Source organism: Heptranchias perlo, chromosome 35 (genome assembly GCF_035084215.1).
Source record: "Heptranchias perlo isolate sHepPer1 chromosome 35, sHepPer1.hap1, whole genome shotgun sequence".
Lineage (NCBI taxonomy): Eukaryota > Metazoa > Chordata > Chondrichthyes > Hexanchiformes > Hexanchidae > Heptranchias > Heptranchias perlo.
In genome coordinates, this window is record NC_090359.1 from 22,602,890 (window position 1) to 22,630,283 (window position 27,394).

General features: G+C 48.7%; 1 protein-coding gene across 3 annotated transcripts in view; it reads right to left on the reverse strand.

Moving 5' to 3' along the window:
• The window catches only part of hdlbpb (high density lipoprotein binding protein b), a 108,858-nt gene that overhangs the window by 45,041 nt on the left and 36,423 nt on the right, over positions 1 to 27,394 (reverse strand). For 2 of the 3 annotated variants that reach the window (XM_067972095.1, XM_067972097.1), the window contains exons 5-16: positions 26,905 to 27,120; positions 25,336 to 25,542; positions 21,522 to 21,764; positions 18,390 to 18,605; positions 9,743 to 9,949; positions 8,458 to 8,565; positions 7,283 to 7,387; positions 6,261 to 6,339; positions 3,146 to 3,285; positions 1,643 to 1,747; positions 425 to 538; positions 216 to 302 (exon numbers count right to left, since the gene is read on the reverse strand). In XM_067972095.1, coding sequence (XP_067828196.1) covers positions 216 to 302; positions 425 to 538; positions 1,643 to 1,747; positions 3,146 to 3,285; positions 6,261 to 6,339; positions 7,283 to 7,387; positions 8,458 to 8,565; positions 9,743 to 9,949; positions 18,390 to 18,605; positions 21,522 to 21,764; positions 25,336 to 25,542; positions 26,905 to 27,120 — 1,827 coding nt within the window. The remainder of the gene's footprint in view (positions 1 to 215; positions 303 to 424; positions 539 to 1,642; positions 1,748 to 3,145; positions 3,286 to 6,260; positions 6,340 to 7,282; positions 7,388 to 8,457; positions 8,566 to 9,742; positions 9,950 to 18,389; positions 18,606 to 21,521; positions 21,765 to 25,335; positions 25,543 to 26,904; positions 27,121 to 27,394) is intronic. The other variant, XM_067972096.1, reaches the window with a different exon arrangement.

The window sequence follows — 27,394 nt, forward strand, 5'->3', positions numbered from 1 at the left end:
CCACCCGAGAGGTTTAACATTTCATCCGAAAGACGGCCCCTCGGACAGTGCAGCGCTCCCTCAGTACTGCAGTGGGAGTATCAGCCTGGATTATGTGCTCAAGTCTCCAGAGTGTGAGGCTTGAACCCACAACCTTCTGACTCAGAGTGCTACCCACTGAGCCAGGGCTCACACCAACACAAACCTGGACAGTTAAATTTCCCTCAAGCTCGTACCTTTTTGATGTTGGCCCCTCCTTTGCCGATGATGTTCTTATGGAACTGCTTGAAGATCGGAACGGAGACAGAGTAACTGTTCTCAATCTGGGGAGTGCAAGGATCAAAAATAGCTTGGTGACCAAAAACTTTCATCAGTTACGAGGCAAAGGGTGGGGGCGGTGGGTGGGGGAGCGGTGGTGTTCAGGCTGGAGCTCCATGCCACTTACCAAGTCAGCTATGACTTTCTGAAGGAACTTGCCACACTTTTCCACCTCGTTCTTTGGGCCGCGCAGCTGAACAATGTCACTTTTCTGCGCTGGGTCCGGGAAGTTGATGATCACCTGGGTCGAGACAAAGGGTCAAGATCGTTTTCTTTCTGACGGCTCGGAGGACCAGCGATGTTTGTTATGGTGGGAACAGTCAGGCGAGGTTTCACCCTGAACAATCGGCGCGGGAACGTGGGAACAGGAGGAGGCCATTCAGCCCCTCGAGCCTGTTCCGACATTCAATTAGATCGTGGCTAACCTGTATCTTAACTCCATCCACCCGCCTTGGTTCCCTCACCCTTAATACCCTTGCCGAGCAAAAATTTATCAATCTCAGTTCTGTAATTTTCAAAAGCCTCCACAATATTTTGGGGGAGAGAGTTCCAGATTTCCACTCCCCTTTGTGTGAAGAAGTGCTTCCTGACATCACCCCTGAATGGCCTACCTCTAATTTTAAGGTTATGCCCCCTTCTTCTGGACTCCCCCCCCCACCAGAGAAAGTAAGTTTCTCTCTAGCTACCTCATTAACTCCCTTAATCATCTTAAACACCTCAACTAGATCACTCCTTAATCTTCCATACTCAAAGGAATACAAGCCTAGTCTTTGCAGGTCAGAACTCAGTGAGGACGCTCAACGGCTGCTGGGCAGAATCACCGGATTTTGTTCTAGGTTTCGGGAACAGGGGGGTCGACTGTTCCCCAACCTGCTCGGAGAGATGAGAGAAGCTGGGATTGTTCTCCTTGGAGCAAAGATGGTTGAGGGGAGATTTAAGGGAGGTGTTCAAAGTTATGAGGGGTTTTGATAAGAGTAAATAAGGAGAAACTGTTTCCGCTGGCAGGATGGTCAGTAACCAGAAGACACAGATTTAAGACAATTGACAAAGGAAGCAGAGGAGAGATGAGGAGAAATTTTTTTACGTAGCGAGTTATGATCTGGAATGCGCTGCCTGAAAGGGCGGTGGAGGCAGATTCAATAGTAACTTTCAAAAGAGGAATTAGATACATACTTGAAAAGGAAAAAAATGCAGGGCTTTGAGGAAAGAGCAGTGGGGCTAATTGGATAGCTCTTTCAAAGAGCCGGCATGGACACAATGGGCCCAATGGCCTCCTTCTGTGCTGTATCATTCTATGGATCAGCCCTCCACAGGGGGAGGAACAAAAAATAAATAAAACTTTTACCTCAGGGAATTTGTCGCGAACTTCTTTGATCTTTTCTCCCTTCTGGCCAATGATGGACCGATGAAAGCGTTGCTCGATTATCAGGTCCTTGGTGCGCTCGTTTTCCTTACAGCAATAAAGAAAGCAAAACGCACAAAAAAAAAATCAATTATTAACAGTGACACGAGAGCGAAGAGAAAGTGGTTCTGCGGGCTTGTCAGATGGACATTCTCCTTGGCATCTCCTGATTCCCATCTCTCAGCTGGCTCTTAGGCAACCCCCTTTTTGAACTGGGTTCCCAGATCATTGTCAGGCTGCACCTGAGTAGGGTGTCGTCGTCCCCAGTATTCAGCCCACAAGGCCCTGATTCGGATGCGACAAAACCATTTGGCGATGAGTACTCGACAAGCATCTGAACCGCTGCTATTTCCTACAGACTTACAGCCACCCAACCTATTTACTGTGTGCTGTTGTATACGATAGGAACAGGAGGAGTCCATTCAGCCCCTCGAGCCTGTTCCGCCATTCAATGACATCATGGCTGATCTGACCCTCAACTCCATTTTCCTGCCTTTGCTCCATTTTCCTTGATACCCTCACCCAACAAAAATCTATCAGTGTCAGTCCTGAAAGCTTCAGTTGACCCCCAGCAACCACAGCCTTTTGGGGGGAGAGAGTTCCAGATTTCCACTCCCGCTTTGTGTGAAAAGGGGCTTCCTGATTTCACTCCTGAATGGCCTGGCTGGATTAGATCACCCTTCAATCTTCTCTACTCAAGGGAAGACAAGCCAAGATAACGCAACAGGGTGGCCTCCCCGACTTTCCATCCCAAAAACCTGAAAGAATAATCTATGACCGATGTGCAAGATGTCCCATCAGCCACCAGAGCTTCCCATTGGGCGGGGGATTTGATTTTAACGTGCACTGACTGTTCAACATACTGCCTCCGTTGCACACACATGGGGCGAGAGAGGGATACCTGGAGTACGATATGGTGGTGGGGTGGGGGAGCGAGACATGGGGAGCCTGAAAGAGGACGGCAGAAGGTGAGATCCTTAGAGAGAGAGGTGGGCAGCGAGCAAGACAGAACCGAGAAAGAGGAGCAGGAGACCAGGACTCTGAGAGAAGAGAGCGGTGGAGGATTGAAGGAGGGGAAGCAGGGGATACGAATCTTGAGAAAGGGCGAGTGGGGAACCAGGAGCCTGAAAGAGGGAAGCGGGGGCCGGCAAGCCTAAGAAGGGAAGCAGGAGGCCAGCTGCCTGAGAGAAGAGAGCAGGAGATGGGACGATTAAGGCAAGAGAAGCGGGAGATAGGAATCCTGTGAAAGGGAAGCTGGAAACCAGGAACCTCAAGGGTGCTATAGTACCATGCAACAAAATGATGTGCATATCAGATGACTCCAATGCTTTCAAACCCCTCCCAGTGACCTAAATTTCTAGACTTACACTTAAGCATACACAGTGATGATCTGATAATGTAATGCAGTAGGAACTTGGTGCGACAGAAGTAGAGAACCACAATTACCATCCTGACCGCCATCTCAAGTAGTTCCTTCTTAGCCAGTTGCACGCCCTGGGGTTCTCCTTCGATCCGAATCTGGTGGCTCTTCTCATTATCTGGCGGGATGCGCACTGACACTTTGTACTGCTCCTTGATGCGATTTACTGAAGGGGGATTGGGTGGGGGGGAGGAGGAAACAAAGGCAAAAGCAAAGCGTTTTTCCAAGGTCAGTTGTTAACGGCAGTTTTTTTTTAAATCAGGAGAGGAGGAGAGAACACTGCAAGTGGCAATGGAAAACCAGTGAGACTTTCGCTGCCTGAGGGGAGCTTTGATAAACTGGCACACAGAGTTTTAAAAAAAAGAGCAAAGAGGTGATGGTAAAACTATACAAATGGTAGGTTAGAATATTAGGGTTTTAACATGCACTCAGGGCATATCAGAAAATCGCAGGCGTGTTGCGCAAGATTTTCCAATATCTGTTAGTTGTGTGAAATCCCAGCGGCAGTCGTATGGAGCCACGAAATATTTACTGCACGGTGTACAACTACGGGAAACGTAAGTGGCTATCATGCACAACTAAGGGAAACAAAAGTGGCTATCATGCACAACTAAGGCAAAGGAAAGCAGTCACCATGCCCAACTAAGGGAAACGAAAGCAGCCATCAGAACAGCTAAGAGATTAATGGAGACAGGATAGTAGAGAATTGCGGCAGCAAATGGCAGAAGCTTTCTCAGCTATGCTGGGAGTCAGAGGACCATTAAAGTCTGTTATAGGGCCAATGAAAGACGCCTTAGGGCAGATTCACATGGACTCCCAAGGTATGGCAGTGGTGTTAAATGATTACTTCGCATCTGTCTTCACTCCTGTGGATGATGCTCAACTACCAGCTATGGGTCGCACTGTAGATAAGAAAATTGTAAATATTAAAATAGCCGAGGATATCATATTAGACAGAAAAAGGAACCTTAAAATAGATCGGGCTGCTGGACCAGAAGACAACCACCCAAAGGGTGATTAAAGAGATTGGTGATAAAACACATGTTTTGCAAGCTCCTTGTCCAAAGCTTTAACAGCTCATTGGAGTCTGAGATTGTTCCCTTGGACTGGAAGGATGCTCATGAAGTCCCGATTTTCAAAAAGGGTGACGAGTCAAATCCATGGCCAATAGTTTGATGTCAGTTATCGGTAAGATCCTTGAGTGGATCGTAAGAGATGCTCGTTACGATCACCTGGATAGAGAAGGAGCCACCAGTGACACTCAACATGGCTTCTGGAAAAGAAGGCCCTGTCTTACTAATTTGCTAGAATTATTTGAAGACGTTACCAGGTTAGTGGAGGAGGGTAACCAAGTAGACACTGTCTACCTGGACTTTCAGAAAGCCTTTGATAAGGTACCTCACAATAAGTTACTCCGCAAGACAGAATCTTGTGGAACCTGCGGGGAGTTGCTACAACGGATGAAGAATTGGCCGCAATTGGCAGAAAGTTGTTATTAACGGACTAGGGATCCAGTTGGAGGCTGGTTATCGGAGTTAGGGCTGTTGCTTTTCACTACCTTCATCAATGACCTGGATATAGGCTGTTGGGGGATTGGTCCGCAATTTCACGAACAATTCGAAAATTTGCGCAAATGTTAGGGCTGTGGAGGAGAACAAATTTCTGCAAAAACAGATTTAGATGCACTGGGAGAATGGGCCGAACTCTGGCAAACGGTATATAACCCAGATAAGTGCAGTGTTATTATGCATGTTGGCAGGACCAACACCAAGTATACTTACACTTTACATGGAACAGAACTGAAATAATTTGAGCGAGAAAAGGACCTTGGCGTTATGGTTCATAATTTTCTAAAGGTTCATGACCAACGTGGAGAAGCCATAGCCAAAGCTAATAGGGTGTTAAGATTTATATTAACAGGACTATTCAGTATAAAACAAAGCACGCCATTTTTGTTCTTTTACACAACCTTGGTTAGACCACATTTAGAATATTGAGTCCCTCGTACGATGGGTGGTGTCGAGGCTTTGCAAAGATTCAGAGGAGGGCCACAGGAATTTTTAAAAACCGTAGTTACTCAGAGAGGCATAAAACGCTGAGTCTATTCACTTTAGAGATGGATGGATTTCGGGGTGATTTGATCGATGTCTATAAAATAGTTGAAGGGCTAGATTGTGTTCCTACAGATAGATCTGATAGATTTGGGAAGACCAGGGGTATAAGGGTAGGGATGTGTTAGATGTTAGGCAGTTCTTCTTTTCCCAGGGGACGGTACAGCCATGTAACTGGTTGCCGACTCATGCGGTGAAGCACTGACTCTGCGCATCTTCGAAAGAGAGCTGGACCAATTCCTGCTTGGGGTGGAGGTCGTGCCTTTTAAAAGGAGGTGAAATACTAGGTAAGCATGTTTAATGTGGTCTCCTGGACTACTTTCGGCTGCCTAAGGGGGTGGGAGAGAAATTTTCCCGATTTTATTCCCCCCCCAGCAATTGGCTGTGGAGTTTTATCTGTTTTATTTTTGCCTCTCCCAGGAGATTATAAGGCTGCTGGTACGTCGGAGGTGTGTAATTCTGATGCTTCCGGCATCATGACTGTGTAGGGGCAAGCTTGATGGACCAGATGGTCTTTTCCTGCCCGTTATTTATCGTATGTTCAGTCTGGGCGCCCTACCTTAGGGAGGATGTCAAGGCCATGGAGAGGGTGCGGAAGCGATTCATCAAGATGATCCCAGGGACGAGGGGCTTTAGTTATGAGGAGGGATTAGGGGACTCCTTTCAACAGAACTAAGGTTTAAGAGCAGATCGGGTAGAGGTGTTCAAACTTATGAGCGCTTTTGATAAAGTAAATCGGGGACAAACTATTTCCACTGGTTGGTGAGTCGGGAATTAAGAGGACATCAATTTTGGACTATCGAAGGAATGAAGGGAGAGGTTAGGAGAAAAGGGAAGCGGATAAATATTCGAGAATGATAAATTTAATAGGGCCGGAGAACGGGACTAAGGTCTTTCGGAGAGCCGGCACAGACACGTCGGGCTGAATGGCCTCTTTATGTGCTGTAAAATTGTGTAAGATTCCAACAGCAGGGAGAGGGAAAGGAGTATCAGCGAGTGCCCTTAGCCTGTGCCCCACGGAGGAACTTACTGTTTGTCCCATTTTTTCCTATTAGATGGCGGTGGAACTTCTGCTCGATTGTGATTTCCGTGTAGTCCATGCGACTCAGCTGAAAAGGGAAAAGCAAAGCAAAAGGTCAGGCGCCGACTACAAGCGAGATCGTCCAAAGATGCATCATCCACCGATGGCCTGGCCCTGTATGTAGCACAGCCTTGGAGAAGGGACGAGGGCCACGGTGCAGGGTGTCAAGGCTGAAAAGAGTAAAACAGACGAGGAGTTAAATCAGGAGGTAATTATTTCGATGGCCCCAAGCTTAGATTTTGTGAGACTGAATGAAGAAGGGATGATCGAGGGAGGTAAGGAGTCCCACAGCTTCAGAACCGCGCCCCCCCACCCCCATACCAAGGTTGGCTGGGTTAGAATAGCAGGTGGCCTGACGAGTCTTGGCTTTAACATAATGACGCAGGCGAGGAGGAGCGAGGACGCATCGGACGGTGGACTTTTTGGAGTTTAGGAGCAAGAGAGGTAAGTTCAGAAAGAGAGAACTTGACAATGGTGGCTCCGGTAAAATGGAGGGAGACGAGGACAGTGGCAATAGAGGGCGAGAAAGAAGATGGCGCTTCAGTCAACAGCAGCGTGCAACGGAAGGAGGCCGGTTTGAGGCTCCACTGGATTGAGTTCTGCATGCGTGGAAGGAATACTGGAGGCCAGTCGCTGGCTGTGGGCTGGGAGCAGTCCCGCCCATTCTGCACTTGTAGCTGCAGAAGCATGCGGCCCAGGGAGGAATAAAGGAGGATTAAAAGAGGGAAAAAGTGGGTGCCTGATCTTCACCAGGGGTACGGATTCTCCAAAGAAATGGGAGTTTCCCAGTGGACTATTAAGTGCCTTGTCTGGTGCAGCGACAAGCACGGGTGTTAAGGGTTACGGAACCAAGGCGGGTAGATGGAGTTAAGATACAGATCAGCCATAATCTAACTGAATGGCGGAACAGGCTCGAGGGGCTGAATGGCCTCCTCCTGTTCCTACGTTCCTATATGGAGGGCAATACTGACCAGGTCGTTGATGATGTCCTGGATCTGACTCTGAGCAATCTCCACCTCCTCTGTCGGGCCCTCCAGTGTGATCTTCTCATCACCGTCAGTGAACTCGATGTGAACCTACACCAGACGGGTCGTATAACCCAGAGACACATGTTACTTAGGTCAATTCTGTAACCACAGAAAACAACGGGATATATTCTGATGAACCTCGGTGTAATTCTATGAGGTTAGGTCTACCTGGTCCTGTGCCTGGGATGGTCTGGGCACAGTAGATACAGGAAAATCATCCAGGTTCCCTCAAAGGGGCATGCTCCTTCCTGGCCAATTTTCCTGTTTCCACTTAGCCCAAAATGTCCAGTTGCAAGACCAGGAAGGTTTACCCTCCTATCTCTATTGATACTCTGTTCACATACTGTATTATGACACCACGGCCTAGATTCTGCTCATCATATTGCTTCTGTTTTAAGGACAGCAGCGGAGAGGGAAGAGATGTTAAAAAAAAAAGTTCTCCGTAAAGCAATCCACTGTGAGAAGTGGTCTGCAACGTTCCTGCAACGTGACAAGGTGCTAAATAAATACGTGCAATATTTTCTTTATTAACAGACTCTGAAAGGGTAAGCGATGGTGACAGTCCCGTCCTTTAAATGGAACTGCTCTTCAAAAGTACTGCGCAAAAAAAGGGTTTGAAAATCATAGGCAGTGCATGCCCGAACGTCCGATCAGCGCTGCTGGATGAAGCTCTCAAACGGCAGAGAGATTTGTAAAATGACCGTCAAATAATCTCCAGTTTAACCCTCAAATCCCTCCGCGGCCTCGCCCTTCCCTATATCTGTAACCTCCTCCAGCCCTTCAACCCTCCGAGATCTCTTGCGCATGCCTGATTTCTTTCGCTCCACCATTGGCGGCCAGGCCTTCAGCTGCCTAGACCCTAAGTCCTGGAACTCCCTCCCTAAACCTCTCCGTCTCTCTCTCTTCTCCTTTTAAGACGCTCCTTGAAACCTACCTCTTTGACCAAGCTTTTGGTCACCTGTCCTAATATCTCCTTATGTGGCTCGGTGTCAAATTTTGTCTGATAACGTTCCGGCGAAGAGCCTTGGGACGTTTTACTATGTTAAAGGCGCTATATAAATGCAAGTTATTGTTGTTGATGCAAATAGGTCCTTGCCTGGTGACGGCCCAGGAATTACCTTGGGCAGCTGCTGGGTAATGCGTCCGATGTTTTGTCCCTTCTTGCCGATGATGAAGCGATGCAGCCAGGCCGGTGCGGTTACTTCAGCCACCATCACGCTCTTTGCCTTAAGGTACACGGGGAAAGAGAACACAGAAGGGTCAGTGGAAGGCTCACTTCTTTAAATCGAGAAAGCCGGGTGAGGGGCGGGCAGTCACAGCACAGAAGACCGGCGGGATGGAACAGTGCAGGAAGGATGGCAAGACCGTTCGAGATTGGATGACGTCGAGCACGGATCTTAAAAAGCCTGCAAATAATCGGAGGAAAGGAAGCCTATTAAGGAGAGTCACCAAATGGTAGTAAGAAACGTGCTGAGGGGCTTGACGTGAATATTACAAAGTTAAAAAGGCAGTTCTGGGACATGATGCCATGGCTGCTGAAATACAGTTCCTGATGGTGTGTAGGACACAAGTTTGCACAGTTGGCTCCTCACACAGCAAATTTCTTATCTTGGCCTTGAAGAGAGATGCCAAGAAGTGGAGGTCATAAAATACAACCCGATGTGAGTGGCATTGTGGTGCAGAATATTGAAGCATAACCAATGCTCAGCATTAAGGCGCTGGAGGGTAATCAATACACAGCAGCAAAGGGTGCACCCAACACACAGCAAGATATTACAGGTTGACCAAACATAGCACCAGGGAGTGGAGAATAACCAAAACATAATACCAGGGCACTGGAATGTAATCAATACAGAGCTCCAAGGCATTAGAGTGCAGCCAACATAGGACCAAGTCACTGGGGTATAACCAATGCAGCCCTAAGGAATTGGGGTGCAAATCAATGTAGCACCAAGGCATTGGGGTACAGCCAACACATCACCAAGGCACTGTAGTGCAACCAACACTCAGCAAGCCATTGTAGTGCAACCAATGCAGCACAAAGGCACTGGGACTTAACCAACACAGCACCAAGGCACTGGAGTGCAGCCAAGGCACAACCAACATGCAGCATCAAGCCACTGGCGAAACAAAGGTTTAACACCCCCCCTCCTCATCGTTGAATTTTTGATCTCAGTTGCCCTGCCCCAATACAGGAAGGAGGGTGCTGTTGCAAGTCCACACCTGGCCAAAGAGCAGCACTGGCAGAACCCTAGGAGGGGGTTGTACTCTTACCCAAAGGGAGCGGTTAGCCAGAATGATCAGCATTGAGGGGGGTGGGGGAGGGGGGAGAGGAATTTATACTCTCAAAGAATAAATTGAGTTTAACAGCTTCTCTGTACTGTTAGGGGCCACTAGGTTTACCTTGGCATAGACCTGAGTCAGAGCTGGGCCGAGTTTGTCAGGTTCCCCTCGGAGAATGATGGTCTCAGAACTGCTCTCCAGAGATGGCATTTCCACGGATACCCCAGTCATGTCCAGTATTTCCTGCAGGGTGTTACCTTTTGGGCCTATGATGTACTTGTGCTGAGATTTCTTCACCTCGACCGATATCGTTGTGGTTTTGCGTTTCTGTTAACAGAAAGACACTGCTGAAAACTAGTCGGTTGCCAACCCCAACACAAAGTAAGCTAGAAATTTAAAAGAGAATAATTGACTCTACTTCATTTCTTTTGCCCTTTTCTGGCAATTTATCTCCTCTTCTCTTGAAGGCATTGAGTCCTTGCTGGATAGAGTTTCAAGTACCCTGCCCTTGTGGCCCTCCTTCATGCATGAGCCTACAGAGTGAAAAATTGCTGGGCTATTTGACTGCAGGGAGCATCACAATCCAGCATGAGCTGGTCCTCACCCTCTATCCACAGACATGCACTTCCAGCGTGGATCACTAATCAGCAGTTGGGAGCTGGAGAAAATTGGGGTCTCCCATGAGCAGCTCCAGGCAAGATCAGCTAACTGAGCACAAGCTGGGGACTGAAACTAAAACCTTTCTAGGCTCTGCTAGTCGTTGTCTTAACCAGCCGAGCCACTAAGAGACGGCACAGATCCAAAGTGCTTTTAATAACCTTTATTTATTAGTATCTGTTACATGTTGGGTATGCAGACATGACCGACAGGCAGCCTTGTTTTGCTCAAATCGTGCACGTTATCAATCATCATAGAATAGTACTGCACAGAAGGAGGCCATTCGGCCCATCATGCCTGTGCCGGCTCTTTGAAGGAGCTATCCAATTAGTCCCACTCCCCTGCTCTTTTCCCATAGCCTTGCAAATTTTCCCCTTTCAAGTGTATATCCAATTTCCTTTTGGAAGTTACTATTGAATCTGCTTCTGGCAGTGCATTCCAGATCATAACAACTCGCTGCGTAAAAATATTTCTCCCCATTTTGCCAATTATCTCAAATCTGTGTCCTCTGGTTACCGACCCTCCTACCAGTGGAAACTCTACCAGTGGAAATTCTCCCTATTTACTCTATCAAAACCCTTGACAATTTTGAGCACCTCTATTAAATCTCCCCTTAACCTTCTCTGCTCTAAGGAGAACAATCCCAGTTTCTCCAGTCTCTCCGCAATAACCAAAGTCCCTCATCCCTGGTACAGTTCGAGTAAATCTCTCCAAAGCCTTGACAACCTTCCTAAATCATTGATACACTGGATAGTGAAGGGTTGGGAAAGACTCTGCAGTCCATTTGGCTGGTCCCAAAAACTAACTCCCGTCAGTCACCCATTCCCTCAAATATCTACCCAATTCTTCCTTAAATTTGCCTCTCACCACCCTGTGTGTAAAGTAGTTAAACCTAAACTGTCTGTGCACGTTCCCTCTGCTAACTGTCAGCCCACATCTCCCAGTTCTGGAGCTGGTGGCAATTTGCAACACATTACAGAGGGTTCAATTTAGCGTTTTCCCTTAAGGATACTTGAGTAGTATCTCCCCTGAGGTCTCTCTGCTCCACAGAAAACAACCCCAGGCTCTTCAACCTCTCCTCGTGGCTCAGATGCCTTAAGTTAGGCATCGTGATGGTTATCCTTTTCTGCACTGCCTCCAATGCGTAGAATTAGAGAGAATGTATAGTTCAGAAACAGGCCATTTGGCCCAACAGGTCCGTGCCGGTGTTTATGCTCCACACGGGCCTCCTCCCTCCCTACTTCATCTCACCCTATCACCATATCCTTCTATTCCTTTCTCCCTCATGTGTTTATCCAGCTTCCCTTTAAATGCATCTACGCTATTCGCCTCAACTACTCCGGTAGCAAGTTCCACATTCTCACCACTCTCTGGGTAAAGAAGTTTCTCCTGAATTCCCTATTGGATTTATTAGTGACTACCTTATATTTATGGCTCCTAGTTCTGGTCCCCCGCAAGTGGAAACATCTTCTCTCCGTCTACCCTATCGAACCCTTTCATAATCTTAAAGACCTCGATCAGGTCACCCCTCAGTCTTCTCTTTTCTAGAGAAAAGAGCCCCAGCCTGCTCAATCTTTCCTGATAGGTATAACCTCTCAGTTACATAAGAACAAAAGAAATAGGAGCAGGAGTAGGCCAATCGGCCCCTCGAGCCTGCTCCGCCATTCAATAAGATCATGGCTGATCTGATCCTAACCTCAAATCTAAAGAACACAAGAAGTAGGAGCAGGACCTGGCCAGTCAGCCCCTGGGCCCTCTCCGCCACCCACAGGGCCTTGACCGATCCGAACTCCGTTTCATGTCCAATTTCCTGCCCGCTCCCCGTAACCCCGAATTCCCTTTACTTCTAGGAAACTGTCTATTTCTGTTTTAAATTTATTTAATGATGTAGCTTCCACAGCTTCCTGGGGCAGCAAATTCCACAGACCTACTACCCTCTGAGTGAAGAAGTTTCTCCTCATCTCAGTTTTGAAAGAGCAGCCCCTTATTCTAAGATTATGCCCCCTAGTTCTAGTCTCACCCATCCTTGGGAACATCCTCACCGCATCCACCCGATCAAGCCCCAATCTGTTTTAATGCTCCAGGTCATCCTGGCGCCACGATGTCCGTTGGTCTGAGGGACTGAGAGTGAAACAATGTTTCAGCTGACCCCTGGCCCCGGGGCTTGATTACCTGTCCGCCTCACCTGCTTTTTAAAAAAAAACATGACGCCACTTTTCCAAACCCTCACATCTGGCTATGCCTTTTAATTATAAAAGGTTTTTTTAACAATTAATTAAAGTCCCCCCACCCCCGTTTTCCTCCTTTTTAAACCCCAAGCGCCCGTTTAACGAAACTCAATCTCCCAGAATGCCTCACGTCGGTCGCTTTTCCGCGGCTGCGCGGAAAAAAAAACGATTTCCAAGGTCCGATTCCCAAAAAAAACGCCCGTACCCGCTGCCACACCGCCCCCCCCCCCCGGGGGGAGAGGAGGGGGAAAGAAAGGCCCCCCAGCCCCGAGTTCTGGTATCATCCTAGTAAATCATTTTATGCACCTTCTCCAGTGCCTCTATATCCTTTTTATTATATGCAGAGCAGAACTGTGCACAGAATTACAAGTGTGGTCTAAAACCAAGGTTCGATACAAGTTTAACATAACTTCTATCCCTCTAGAAATGAACCCCAATATCTGGGTTTCCTAGCTGTAGCATGGTCACCAGAACTGTACGCATTACTACAGGTGTGGCCATACCAGTGCCTTATTCTGACTCATTATCACCCTTGTGCTCTACCCCTCTATGTTAAAAGATCCCATTAGCTTCCCTTTGTGCTGCCATACAATGCACCGCTGGTTTCAGCCAATACCCCCAGGTCCTTCTACTGCATTGTGTCCTGTAGCTTAGAGCCATTTAGTTAATATTTCCAAGGTTTGTTTCCCATTCCTAGTTTAATTACCTTGCATCGGTCCATATTAAATGTCACTTGGCGCCCATCGGCCCATCCCAGGCTATCCTCATTCCTTTTGTATTTAGCTTCTTCCCTTTGGATCATGTTTAGAAATGCGAAAGAAAGACAGACCTGCATTTATATAGCACCATTCACCACTTCAGGACGTCCCAAAGCAATAAAGTACAGTCACTGTTGTAATGGAGGAAATGCGGCAGCCAATTTGCGCACAGCAAGATCCCACTAACAGCAATGAGATAATGACCAGATGATCTGTTTTTTAGGGCTAAATATTGGTCTGGACACCAAGGAGAACGCCTTCTTCAAAGTAGGGCCACGGAATCTTTTACGTCCCGCCAGAGCCTCGGTTTAATGACTCATCCGAAAGACGGCACCTCTGACAGTGCTGCACTGGGAGTATCAGCCTGCATTTAGTACTCAGGTCTCTGGAGTGGGATTTGAACCCACAACCTTCTGAATCAGAGGCAAGAGCGCTAACCACTGAGCCATGGCTGACACCTAGATAACCCTCTCTCCGGCTCAAGTTCCCACGTGGGGAGGCTTCACATTGACACAGGATCCTTGTGAAATTATCCCTTACAGATACAATTGTATAAATCGAATTTTTCACCCACTCTCTATCAGCTTAGGCTGATTTTTACAGAACCAGCATTTTTGTTTAATTTGCTCTTCCAATATGCCCAAGGTACAACTTGCACTGGGTATAAATAACATGTTTGTGCCAGAACCCGCCGATCCCCAGTGGATTTCTCTGTAATAAGGCTTACCTTTGCGATGCTGTGTCCCTGCCCAACACATATATAGCCAGCTCCCCTGTGTAAAGTCGCTGCTAACATCAGACTTAGTCTATACCTAGAAACGTGCTGTGGACTCCGGGGAGTGGTTTGCAAACACTACGCTCCTGTGGAAATGCTGCCAGGAGTCGGGGCTCGACGGTAACGCTTGTTTAACATGGTGTTGGTGCGAGTGGAATTTCCTCTGGTCGGTCATTTTAGCAAAACCGCAAGGCCGCTGGTTAGATTTACCGACCAGAGACCGTTACGAGCACATTTACAGTGGTGCAATGCACGGTGACCACAACAATTCTTAACCCCATTGTGAATAAACTAAACTGACCCGTGGTTATGTAGGAAACGCAGGAAGCCAATTTGCGCACAGCAAAGTCCCACAAACAGTAATGTGATAAATGACCAGATAATCTGTTTTTTAGTGATGTTGGTTGAGGGATAAATATTGGCCCAGGACACCCGGGGAGAACTCCCCTGCTCTTCTTCGAAATAGCGGCCAGGGGGTATTTTACGTCCACCTGAGAATTAGGACAGGGTTTCAGGTGTTGTGTCAATATTTTTGTGGGGTGTGGGGGGCGTCCCGATACAGAAAACTGCATTCAAAGCAGCCCACGGTGTGCGGGTAAAATAATATCTTGGGAAAAGCCATTCATAAATGAAATGCAGGCTTTCACCCGAATGCATAACTGTGGATCAGTTTAGCTTACTCACAACGGGGTTAAGCATTGTTGTGGTCACTGTACGTTGCACCACTGTAAATGTGTTCGTAAAGGTCTCTTGTCGGTAAGCCTAAAGGATGCCCTTGCGATTTCGCTAAAAATACCAACCAAAGGAAATCCACACACACCTCCACCATTTTAGGCAAGCGTTACCGTCGAGCCCTGACCTCTGGCAGCATTTCTACAGGAGCATAGTGTTTGTAAACCACTCCCCTGGAGTCTACAGCACAGAATCCGCAGAAATCTGCAGACTTAAAACCCAAGCTTGTCATCGTCCAATCGTCACTTCCTTATCATGGTTTTCTCTTAGAAACATAGAATCTTACAGCATAGAAGGAGGCCATTCGGCCCGTTGTGCCTGTGCTGGCTCTTTGGAAGAGCTATCCAATTTACTCCCACACCTCAGCTTTTTCCTCATAGCCTTGGAAATTAGTCGTCTTCAAGTACCCGTTCAAATGCATTTTGAAAGTTCTTGTGGAATCTGCTTCCACCACACTTTCAGGGAGTGCGTTCCAGATCTTAACAACCCTCTGTGTGAAAACATTTCTCCTCATTTCCCCACTAGTTCTTTTGCCAATTATTCTAAATCTGCGATCTCTGGTTACTGACCCACTTACCAGAGGAAACAGTTTCTCCCTACGTGCTCTATCAAAACCCCTCAGAATTTTGAACACCTCTATTAAATCTCCCCTTAACCTTCTCTGCTCTAAGGAGAACAATCCCAGCTTCTCCAAACTCTCCACATAACTAAAGTCCCACATCTCTAGTAAATCTCCTCACCTGACGAAGGAGGAAGCCTCCGAAAGCTTGTGATTTCAAATAAAGCTGTTGGACTATAACTTGGTGTTGTAAGGCTCCTTACATTTGTCCACCCCAGTCCATCACCGGCATCTCCACATCATACCCTCCCCAAGGCCTTGACATCCTTCCTAAAGTGTGGTGCCCAGAATTATACACAATACTCCAGCTGAGGCCTAACCAGTGATTTGTAAAAGTTCAGCATGACTTCCTTGTTTTTTGTATTCAATGCACCTATTTATAAAGCCAGGTATCCCAAACGCTTTCTTAACCGCCTTATCGAAGTGCCCTGCCACCTTCAAAGATTTGTGAATCTTCCCCTCCTCTCTCCCATCTCAAAACAAAGCTACATCGCACACCAAGTGCTCTTAGCCTTGGCCATCTCACAGTGACGGCGTCCATCAGTACTTTAGATATGTTGGATGAGGTTATCCGCAGGCTCCTGTGCACCACACTGCCCCACAAAACAAACCAAGGACATTTCACCTTGCCCATAAAATAAGAAGGGGGAAAATCAGCCAGGGTTCCAGCTGCTGGAAATGTGTGTGCGGAAGTTGGGTGAGTAGTGGACTGGATAGGATTGAAACGTATAAGATTCTGAGAGGGCTTGACCGGGTAGATGCTGAGAGGATGTTTCCCCTGGCTGGAGAGTCTAGAACTAGGGGACATAGTCTCAGGATAAGGGGTCGGACAGTTAGGACTGAGATGAGGAGGAATTTCTTCACTCAGAGGGTTGTGAATCTTTGGAATTCTCTATCCCAGAGGGCTGTGGATGCTCAGTCGTTGAGTATATTCAAGACTGAGATCGGCAGATTTTTGGACTCTAGGGGAATCAAGGGATATGGGGATCGGGCGGGAAAGTGGAGTTGAGGTAGAAGATCAGCCATGATGTTATTGAACGGTGGAGCAGGCTCGTGGGGCCGTATGGCCTACTCATGCTTCTATTTCTTATGATTTAGAATCATATAGCACAGGAGGCCTTTCTGCCCATCGTGCCTGTGCTGGCTCTTTGAAAGAACTGTCCAATTAGTCCCACACCCCCTGCTCTTTCCCCATAGCCCTGCTATTTTTCCCCTTCAAGTATTTATCCAATTCCCTTTTGAAAGTTACTATTGAATCTGCTTCCACAGCGCATTTCAGATCATAATAACTCGCCGTGTAAAAAAAAATTCTCCTCATCTCCCCCCTGGCTTTTTTACCAATTATCTTAAATCTGAATCCTCTGGTTACCGACCCTCCAGCCAGTGGAAACGGTTTCTCCTCATTTACTCTGTCAAAACCCTTCTTTGGACTGTTTTGATGCCCAGTCAGAGGTTGCGATTAGGAGGCCAGATTATTTGGGCATCCTTAGAACAAGTGAAAGGACTCTGTTAAAACCATTGGCCTCGTTGTCATTCTCCCCATCCCCGGCTCCCCACACCCCATCCTGTGGGTAAGTGCTCAGCTGCCACTAAGGAATGGCCCCGCGGGCTGAACATTTTAAACTCATCACGTGCAGGGTACGACTGTCATACCACAGTGCGGCGTGTTGGGGGATTGTTGAGAGTGGCCCTCGGGCAAGACGCTTCGTATATTTTTGGCCCTTCACTAAAATTAGTCAGCACCAGTTTGGCTCGGCTGGTCACGCTCTCAGCTCTGGTTCAGAAGGTTGTGGGTTCAAGCCCTTCACCAGAGCTTGGACTCGTCATCTCGCACAGAACTGAGGGAGTGCTGCATTGTCATAGGTGCTGCTCTTTCAATGAGCATAAGATCCTAATTGCCTGGTCAGATAGAAACTATTTCAAGAGCAGGTGTCCTGACCAACATTCCCCCTTAACCAAAAAAACCAGCTGACATTTATCTCATTGCTGTTTGTAGGATGTTACTGATGCTGCCTTGTTTGGCTACATAACGACAGATACCTTAATCCTAACTGAGAGGGAGTGGGGAGGAAAAGTGTCACCATTAACTGAGGGAGTGGGGAGGGAGAGGGTCAGCATTAACTGAGGGAGAGTGGGGAGGGAGAGGGTCAGCATTAACTGAGGGAGAGTGGGGAGGGAGAGTGTCAGCATTAACTGAGGAAGTGGGGAGGGAGAGTGTCAGCATTAACTGAGGGAGAGTGGGGAGGGAGAGGGTCAGCATTAACTGAGGGAGAGTGGGGAGGGAGAGGGTCAACATTAACTGAGGGAGAATGGGGAGGGAGAGGGTCAGCATTAACTGAGGGAGAGTGGGGAGGGAGAGGGTCAGCATTAACTGAGGGAGAGTGGGGAGGGAGAGGGTCAGCATTAACTGAGGGAGAGTGGGGAGGGAGAGGGTCAGCATTAACTGAGGGAGAGTGGGGAGGGAGAGGGTCAGCATTAACTGAGGGAGAGTGGGGAGGGAGAGGATCAGCATTAACTGAGGGAGAGTGGGGAGGGAGAGGGTCAGCATTAACTGAGGGAGAGTGGGGAGGGAGAGGGTCAGCATTAACTGAGGGAGAGTGGGGAGGGAGAGGGTCAGCATTAACTGAGGGAGAGTGGGGAGGGAGGGTGTCAGCATTAACTGAGGGAGAGTGGGGAGGGAGAGTGTCAGCATTAACTGAGGGAGTGAGGAGGGAGAGTGTCAGCATTAACTGAGGGAGAGTGGGGAGGGAGGGTGTCAGCATTAACTGAGAGGGAGTGGGGAGGGAGGGTGTCAGCATTAACTGAGGGAGAGTGTGGAGGGAGGGTGTCAGCATTAACTGAGGGAGGGTGTCAGCATTAACTGAGAGGGAGTGGGGGAGTGAGAGTCACTGCACTTCAAAAGTAATTCACTGGTTAACGCCGTGAGAGATCTGGATGACATGCTGAGGTGCTATATAAATGCCAGCCTCTCTTTCTAATACAAGTTCTCTGGTCTAACCTTCTCCTCGTAGATCCTCCTGATGCGGGCGCCCGCCTGGGCCACAGGCTCTTTCTCGCCGGTGATGAAGATCTCGTCTTTGTTGATGCTGGGAGGCGGGATGTTGATGCGAGCTCCGGTCTCCTGCATGATCTCCTGGACCACCTTGTTGTAAGCCCCAGCAATGAAGGGATGGAAGACCTTCTCCAGGTTTATCCTCTCGACGGCCCGCTTGTCCTAGCGTCAGGGCGGAAAACGCTTGTTAAGGCGAGTTTTTTTTTCTCCCAACGATACTGTTGTCGCTCAGCGTTTAAAACACAATCTTTCTTTTTAAACAGAGATAAGACACGATGGGGGTTAAATTGGGCCGAGTAGCGCCTGTTTTTTAGGTGCTACGCGGCCACCTAAGACTCAAAAATGTGGTCCGAGGTGCACGCTCACACTTCCGACGGGAAGTGCGCAGGGCGCCATTTTGGTGAAGGCGTTTGCGCGCGCGCCTAACGACCGCCGACAGCTTGCAGAGCAGGGAGATGATGGCGCGATTCAGTGTGCAATGCTGATTTGAATGCACTGCTGCTTTCTGGCAACTCCACACTCCAGCCAACGCCCTGTCTCTACCTCGCACAGCTGAACACAGCGTTAAACGGCATGAAGTATTCCCCCCCCCCCCCCCCCACTACCAGAACTATTTAAAGGGATCATTAAGTATTTACAGGTTAGTTGCTAGATTATTTCTTCTGGCTGCTGCTGCAATTGTACGTGTTTATAGAGGTTTCCTATACTTGGCTAAAATTTAGGTAAGTACTCTACAGGGCGTTTAAAATATTGTGCTGAAAAATGATGCCTCCAGGCATGGGTGGCCTGGAAGGGCTTCCTCTGGGAATTGAACATGACTGGGCGAATGAAGAGAGGCAACGCCAAACAGGACAAGCTGCTAGAAGAGGGAGGAGGAGGAGGAGCAGGGCAGTCAGCAGGAGGCTATATCCGCGGAGGGTCTTCAGGGAGCAACTCTCTTACCTCAACTTCAGCGACGACCAATGCAACAGATGTCTTCGGTTCACAAAAGATGTCATGACTGAAATCTGTCAACTGCTGCAGCCACAACTGCAGCTTCAAAGCAAGGCAAGGACAGCATTGCCTGTGGCTGTCAAGGTGACTGTGGCTCTTAATTTTTATGCCTCTGGCTCCTTTCAGGCTGCTGCTGGAGATATAAGCAACATCTCACAGTCTGCAGTGCACTGAGGATCTCTATATAATGAGAAACACATTCATCTCATTCCCTCTTGCCAGGGACAACCAGGAGGAGTGGGCACGAGGTTTTGCACAGATTGCAGACCTCCCCATGGTGCAGGGTGCCATTGACAGCATGCACATTGCCTTGCGTGCTCCTCATCTGAACTCGAACCTATTCATCAAAAGAAAGGGATTCCACTCTCTCAATGTGCAGCTGGTGTGCGATCACAGGCAGCGAATCATGCAGGTGAATGCCCACTATCCTGGCAGCAGTCAGGATTCCTCCATTCTGCGGCAGTCCTCTGTTCCACCTGTATTTGAACCAGCAAGGCAAGTCAAAGGCTGGCTACTGGACGACAAGGGTTATCCACTCATGACGTGGCTCCTGTCGCCGGTCAGGAACCCACGCACACATGCACAGCAGGCCTACAATGAGAGCCATGCTGCCTCGAGGAACATTATAGAGCACACCATAGGCATCCTCAAGCTACGCTTTTGCTGCCTAGACCGCGCTGGAGGAGCCCTGCAGTACTCAGCTGAGCGGATATCGAGATTTGTGGTGGTTTGCTGGATGCCGCACAACCTGGCCATTATGAGGGGACAGCCCTTGCCACCGCTTATCAGGCGAGAACCTGAGGAGCATGAGCACGAGGAGGAGGAGGAAGTGCAAGAGGAAGTGGAGGAAGAGGAAGGGAGGCTACAACTTGGACAGCCCCTTTCTGCGTGATCAGATTATTCATGAGCGATACCAGTAACCTCAACTACACCTCCCCATTCACCAACAGTCCCATACTCCTTACCGTTCCTCTCTCACTGACCATCACATCGTCCTCTTTATGATTATACATTCGTCCCTCCCTCAGTTAACCACAGAAATAAAAACCACCACCAAATGCAAATTCAAATCCAGATTTATCAATTCACTCATTAAATAATGCATACAAAATGAAACTATTCACCCTTGTGCATTCCCTTAGTGCCTGTCGGTCGTGTGCCTTTACCTTTCCTAGTGCTCCTACGAGGTGCTTCCCCAGTGGCTGGAGCATGGGAGGTGGAAGGCTGCTGACCTTCAGTGGAGGAGCGTGCAGATGGCCTTGGAGGATGACCTCGAGCAGTAATGCTGTCATCCTGAGAGAGGACAGCAGGTTCCTCTTTCATGGAGCCACTGCCTCTCTCCCAGGGCGGTGCCTCAGCAATCCTGGTGATCAGTTGGAGAACAGGTTGCTGGACTGCTGTGATGCCCTGGAAGCCCCTTTCAACAGTGGTACCCAGAGCCATGATGGCAGCAGTCTGAGCTTCCAAGGCAGCAGTCAGACCTTTGATGGAAGCTGTTACATTGGTCATCAGACACTGCATCACGGTGGGTTCCACGGGTGTGCTGATGGAGGTGACCACCCGTTCCATGTTGGAAAGGATGGGCTCCAAGCTCCGTGCAAAGCCCTGTGCCAAGTTGGAGCTGGACTCCTCCATGCTCCTTGACATTGTGCACAGGCTTTCTGGCAGGCTTTCCAGTGCACCAAGCATTTGGTAGTGTACGGCCATCAGCCTTCTTCTGTAGCCTGGGCCATCGAAGTCTTCATCTGAATCCTCTGCAGCAGAACTAGTGAGCGACCTCGCCCTCTGGCAAGCTGGCACCTGTGGAATCCTTTCCCCCCATCCTGCCTCCTGTGCACTTGTGCCCGGTGTCTCACCACGTGCAGATCCCTCCTCTATCTTAGTCTCTAAAGTACACGCAGTGTCAGTCTCTGAGCTGGTGGTTGCGAGTGTAAGATCGAGTGACGGTCTCTCTTCGTCATCACTGTCTTCTTCCTCTTCCCCCTCTGAGTGGGAAGGTTCCAGTTCCTGGGTGTCTGAAATGAAAAAGGGACAAGGGTTGGGTTGTGGTGAGGGGAGAGGAGAAAGTAAGAAGTGCATGCTTACACCATCTGCAGCTCGTGAGTCAGAAAAGATTGTGGGATGAGGGGGAAGTGGGAAGAGAGTAGGAGGATTAGGTATGCAGAGACCCTCATCATTGATCCCTCCAGCGCCGCCAGTGGCCACGGCCTCTGTGATGCCCCTTCCCACGATGGCCAGCACTGTCTCCTCCACGGGGATTAAAGCATGCAGGCGCGCTTGTCCTCCTCCAGTTGTGTCTTGCGGCCTCCTGTTATGCGCCACTTTTTCCTGCAAAAAAAAAAGAGGGCAATGTGTCAGTGAGTGTCCTGCAAGATGTTTGGGTGATATGGCTGTCATGGTTGAATAGCTGCTAGTGTACGTAGACTGTGAGTTGTGGGTGTGAGACTTGCAACAGTGCTAACTAAGTGCGTGAGAATGAGGTAAACCATATGAATTGTAGAGGCGAGTACTAATTGACAGAGATTGTTGGTATGTGGATGATGGGGGTGTAGTGAATTGTGCAGTGGATGAGGCTAGTGGTGCAGGTGGTAGGATATACCATTTGAAGACTGAACTCACTCACCTAGACAACTCGTGTCTGATCAATGAACTTCTTCCTGCACCGCATCCATGTTCCAGGAGCTATTCTCCTGGCATTGACCTCCACTGCTATTTCTTCCCACTGCCTCCTGAGCATATGTCTGGAGGACCTCCTGCCCCACTGCGGATACCGGAAGCCCCTCCTTCTCTCCACCTCTTGCGCCAAGGCCTCCAGTGCATTATCAGAAAGCCTTGGTGTACGCTCTCTCACAGGTTGAGGCATCTTCACAAAACGTCTTCCAAAGCAATCTACTTCCTGACACCAATTCCATCAGCCACAGTGCACCTCTCCTTTAAGAGATGCAGGCTGCCACTCATGATATTGGGGCCCCCTGCTGATGTGTGCCGCCAATGAACAGTGTGGGTAGCGGATAGCACGAATTTAACATGCTGCCTGCAGCGCGATAAACGGGCGCGGGTTAATCGCGGACCGCGATCCCCGCGCCCGTTTTCGGGTGTTATCCAATTTAACCCCCGGATAATCAAGGGGTTGTTAAAGATGCTGCCTAAGTGGAACTGAACCAAACAGTCCGAGGCTCCATCCCAGTCTGTGCCGAGTTAACAGAGTGGTAGTGGGGGCACTGCAACGTGCTTCAGCATCTCTGTATCAGGATCATAGGAACAGGAGGAGGCCATTCAGCCCCTCAAGACTGTTCCGCCATTCAATTAGATCATGGCTGATCTGCATTTTAACGCCATCTACCCACCTTTGTTCCGTAACCCTTAATACCCTTGCCCAGCAAAAATCTACCAATCTCAGTTTTGACCTTTTCAATTGACCCCCAGCCTCAACGGCTTTTTGGGGGAGAGAGTTCCAGATTTCCACTACCCTAACTGTGAAGAAGTGTTTCCTGACATCACCCCTGAATGGCCTAGCTCTAATTTTAAGGTTATGCCCTCTTGTTCTGGTCTCCCCCCACCACAGGAAATAGTTTCTCTCTATCGACCCTATCAAATCAACTTAAACACCTCGATTAGATCGTCCCTTTAATCTTCTATACTCGAGGGAATACAAGCCTAGTCTGTGCAACCTGTCCTCATAATTTAACCCTCTAAGCCTCGGTATCATTCTGTTGAATCTGCGCTGCACCCCCTCCAAGGCCAATATGTCCTTCCTGAAGTGCGGTGCCCAGGCTGAATGCAGTACCCCATAGGCAGTGTAAGAACATAAGAAATAGGAGCAGGAGTAGGCCATACGGCCCCTCGAGCCTGTTCCGCCATTCAATCAGGTCATGGCTGATCTTCTACCTCAACTCCACTTTCCTGCCCTATCCCCATATCCCTTGATTCCCTTAATGTCCAATAATCTATCAATCTCAGTCTTGAATATACTCAATGACTGAGCATCCACAGCCCTCTGGGGTAGAGAATTCCAAAGATTCACACCCCTCTGAGTGACCAACAAGCTTCTCTGATCTCCATATTTATGCATCCCACTACTTCATCACTGCAATCAGGAAGGTCTGTAGGCAACTCCCAACAAAGGAGTTCAGTGTGGGGAGGTGTGGGGTCCATGATGCATTTAAGGGGAAACTAGATAAGCACATGGGGGAGAAGGGAGTAGAAGGATATGCTGATAGGGTTGGATGAAGAAGGGTGGGAGGAGGCTCGTGTGGAGCATAAACACCAGCATGGACCAGTTGGGTCGACTGGCCTGTTTCTGTGCTGTACATTCTATGTAATTCTATGTACAGGGAGGGAGGCAAAAAAAAAGATCAGCCAAGGATCCCAAACATCACAAAACTGCTTCCTAATATTACAATGAATGGCTCTGTCACTCACCCAGAGAGGCCACGGGATAGCTGATGTGAGAATGGATAATGTCACACCATAATGCACGGGGGTTAAGGCACATCTTCGGGGCAAGTGCAGAGAGGGCTTTACTCTGCATCTAGCCTGCGCTGTACCTGACCCGGGAGTGCACAACGCTGACATCGGTGCCCACAATCCAAGTGCGTTCCCTTTCGCACTGGTGGTGCCTAACGCCTTGAGGACCACAGAAGAGCCAGGATTGTCCTTAGTCTCGAGCCCGAGGGTCGGTTTCATTATCCCAGCAGGGTCCCTTGGCCTTAGCCTGGGTGTTTGTCAGGACAAGGGCTGGGGGGGGGGGGGGGGGGGGATGCAGAGACTGCCTTCTGCAAGGCCTGTTGCAAATGACGGAAAATACACAGGACGACATTTTCCCATCATTTGCATAGCATTTCCTGTATCAGTCTTGGCGAGCATCGTGTCACTGGCTGCCTCAGTGCCGCCAGTTTAGTTGAAAATCAAATTGGCGTCTTCGATAAATGAGCCTAAACCCATGAGTTGGATCTCTGCGCAATCGACTGCATGGGCTTTTTGGCCCTTTAAATTTTAAAGGCGACAGCGTTGCTATGTTGCAAATGATGGAAAATACACAGGACGACATTTTCCCATCATTTGCATAGCAATTCCTGTATCAGCTCATTTACTGTGCACCCTCTCCTCCCCCCCATCACTTCCAGCGGGAAATGATGCCGGGCGAGCGGGGGGGGGGAGGCAGCAGGCTGGCTTCCGCCGCATTCCCAGACACAACTCCCAGCCGGAAATCTAGGCCAAGGAGTTTAATGCGCAACACGGAATGTTTCATTCAGTAACGATTCATTTCAACACTTTGCATTTACGTAGCGCCTTTAAGATAGTAAAATCGTCCCAGGGCGCGTCGCAGGAGTGTAATCAGACAAAAAAATTGACACTGAGCCACATAAGGAGATATTAGGACAGGTGATCAAAACATTGGTCAAAGAGGTTTTAAGGAGAATCTTAAAGGAGGAGAGAGGGGTAGAGAGGTTTAAGGAGGGAATTCCAGAGCTTAGGGCCTAGGCAGCTGAAGGCACGGCCGCCAATGGTGGGGCGAAGGAAATCGAGGATACGCAAGAGGCCAGAATTGAAGGAGTGCAGAGATCTCGGAGGGTTGTAGAGCTGGAGGAGGTTACAGAGATAGGGAGGGGGCGAGGCCACGGAGGGATTTGAACTCAGCTCAGGGTCAAATAGGACAGCGAGGTTGCAAACAGTCTGGTTCAGCCTGAGACAGTGGCCAGGGAGCAGAGTTAGTGGCAGGAGCCGAAGACAACGGCTTCGGTCTTCCCAATGTTTCATTTAATTGGAGGAAATTTCTGCTCATCCACGGACAAGCAGTCATTTCATTACTTTGAGAGATATGTAGCACCATTTCAGTCTATAAAGGGCGTCGGAAGAGGCAAAACAAATATTTGACAGGAAGGGTGGAGGGCCGTACCTGTTCTGCAGAGATAAGCAGGATCTCGTGCCGAGCCTTCTCGATGCCCTCCTTTGTCCCGGTGATTTTGATCTGGTTGGAGGGGTCCTCGGGGCGGGGGATGTTGATTTTTGTCGCTGTCTTCAGTTCTAGTTCTTGCAGCTTCTCTCCGTTCTTGCCGATGACAAACCGATGGTGTTCTTTCGGGATGGTAACAGTAGCTGAAGCCTAAAGGAGTTAAAGAGCAAAGGTGAGGCAAGGAACGCCGGCTAAATGCTCTCCATGGAAGAGAGCGCTGGTGCAGAAGATTTGGAAATCGTTTCGGTTCTTTTTCAAGACCCCGTCGCTCGTGGTCGGTTTACCGTAAGTTGTGCCGTTACACACGAGCTGGCGAGACTTTGGGAGAGAGACTTCAGAATCTCACAATGCAGCGCCACCTAGTGGCCAGAGCCTGCACCGTTACAGGCAACTGTTTACATACAAGATTTCCATTCTAAATGTTTACATAGGCAGTTTCAATGTTAAATGTTGACATAAAAACGCAATGAAAAATTGTGACAACAGGATGTTGCACAGGAATTGTACATGTAGAATTGAGTGTCAGCCGTGGCTCAGTTGGTAGCATTGAGCCAAGCTGATGCATCAGCATTGGCGCAAGAGTGCATTACGTTGGCCGCAATGTCATATTTGCTGAATCTAATAATCTTCAGCAGGTTATTGAGGCATCGCTCTCACAGGTTAATGTTCTGACTTCCACAATACCAATAATCAAGATTAATTCTACTCTCCTTCAGAGAACGGTAAACTGTACTGATATAGTGGATTTCATGTGATGAATGGGTTTGAGAGGCTTTGCACTGAGTAGGCAGTAGAAGAGTTAGGGGCGATGCTGAAGGCACTTCGGAGAGGTAGGCGTTAAGGCTTTTAGGAACATAGGAACAGGAGGAGGCCATTCAGCCCCTCGAGCCAGTTCCGCCATTGAATTAGATCATGACTGATCTGTAGCTTAACTCCATCTACCCGCCATCTCAGTTTTGAAATTTTCAATTGACCACCAGCCTCAACAGCTTCTTGGGGGAACAGAGTTCCAGATTTTTACGACCCTTGCTGTGAAGAAGTGTTTCCTGACATCATCCCTGAATGACCTGACCCCCACCCCCAACAGGAAATAATGTCTCTGTCTACTCTACCAAATCCTTTAATCATCTTAAACACCTCAATTAGATCACCCCTTAATCTTCTATATTCAAGGGAATACAAGCCTAGTCTATGCAACCTGTCCTCATAATTTAACCCTTCTAGCCTTGGTATCATTCTGTTGAATCTGCGCTGCTACACCCCCTCCAAGGGGAGTGGGGAGGGTGATAGGAAGATAGAGGGGTTTAAGGAGGCAATTACAAGGCATAAAGGTTGTATTGCTGATCATGAAGTGGAGGGAAAGGAGACTACAGGGGTATTAATTCAGGTTCGGCCTTTTAAAATGTCCTGCATGAGTCAATTAAAATGCAAAAAAAAAAAGACTGGAGACACTGAACAAATAATCAGCCTTCCCCACTCCCGGCGGGGCCGCACAAATTCACAACTGCTGACCTGTGTCTGAAGCCGAGCCACGATCTCTTTCCTCGCTTTCATGACAGAGTCGAGTTTGCCGGTCACCATGATGGAGAGGCCCTGATCTTTGGCCAGTGAAAGCTCAATATGGGCTCCCGTCTTTTGCATGATGTCCAGGCACACCTTTGCCTCCTCGCCTTCACCAAACTGACTGTTGTCCTTGTACCTGCGCTCCTCCAGAGGGACGTGAAACACCTGGGCGGAGGGAGGAGGGGGAAAAGAGAAAGACGTGTAACACCTGCAATACTTGTAGCCTCGTCTGGAACACGGTGGTGCAGCGGTCACGTTATTGGACGAGTATTCCAGAGGTCGGGACTAATAATCCAGAGAACGTGAGCTCACATCCCATCATGGCATAAAAAATCTGGAAATAAAAAGCTGGTCTCCGTAAAAGTGACCGTGAAGCTGTTGGATTGTTGAAAAAACCCAACTGGTTCATTAATGTTCCTGTAAGGAAGGAAACCTGCCG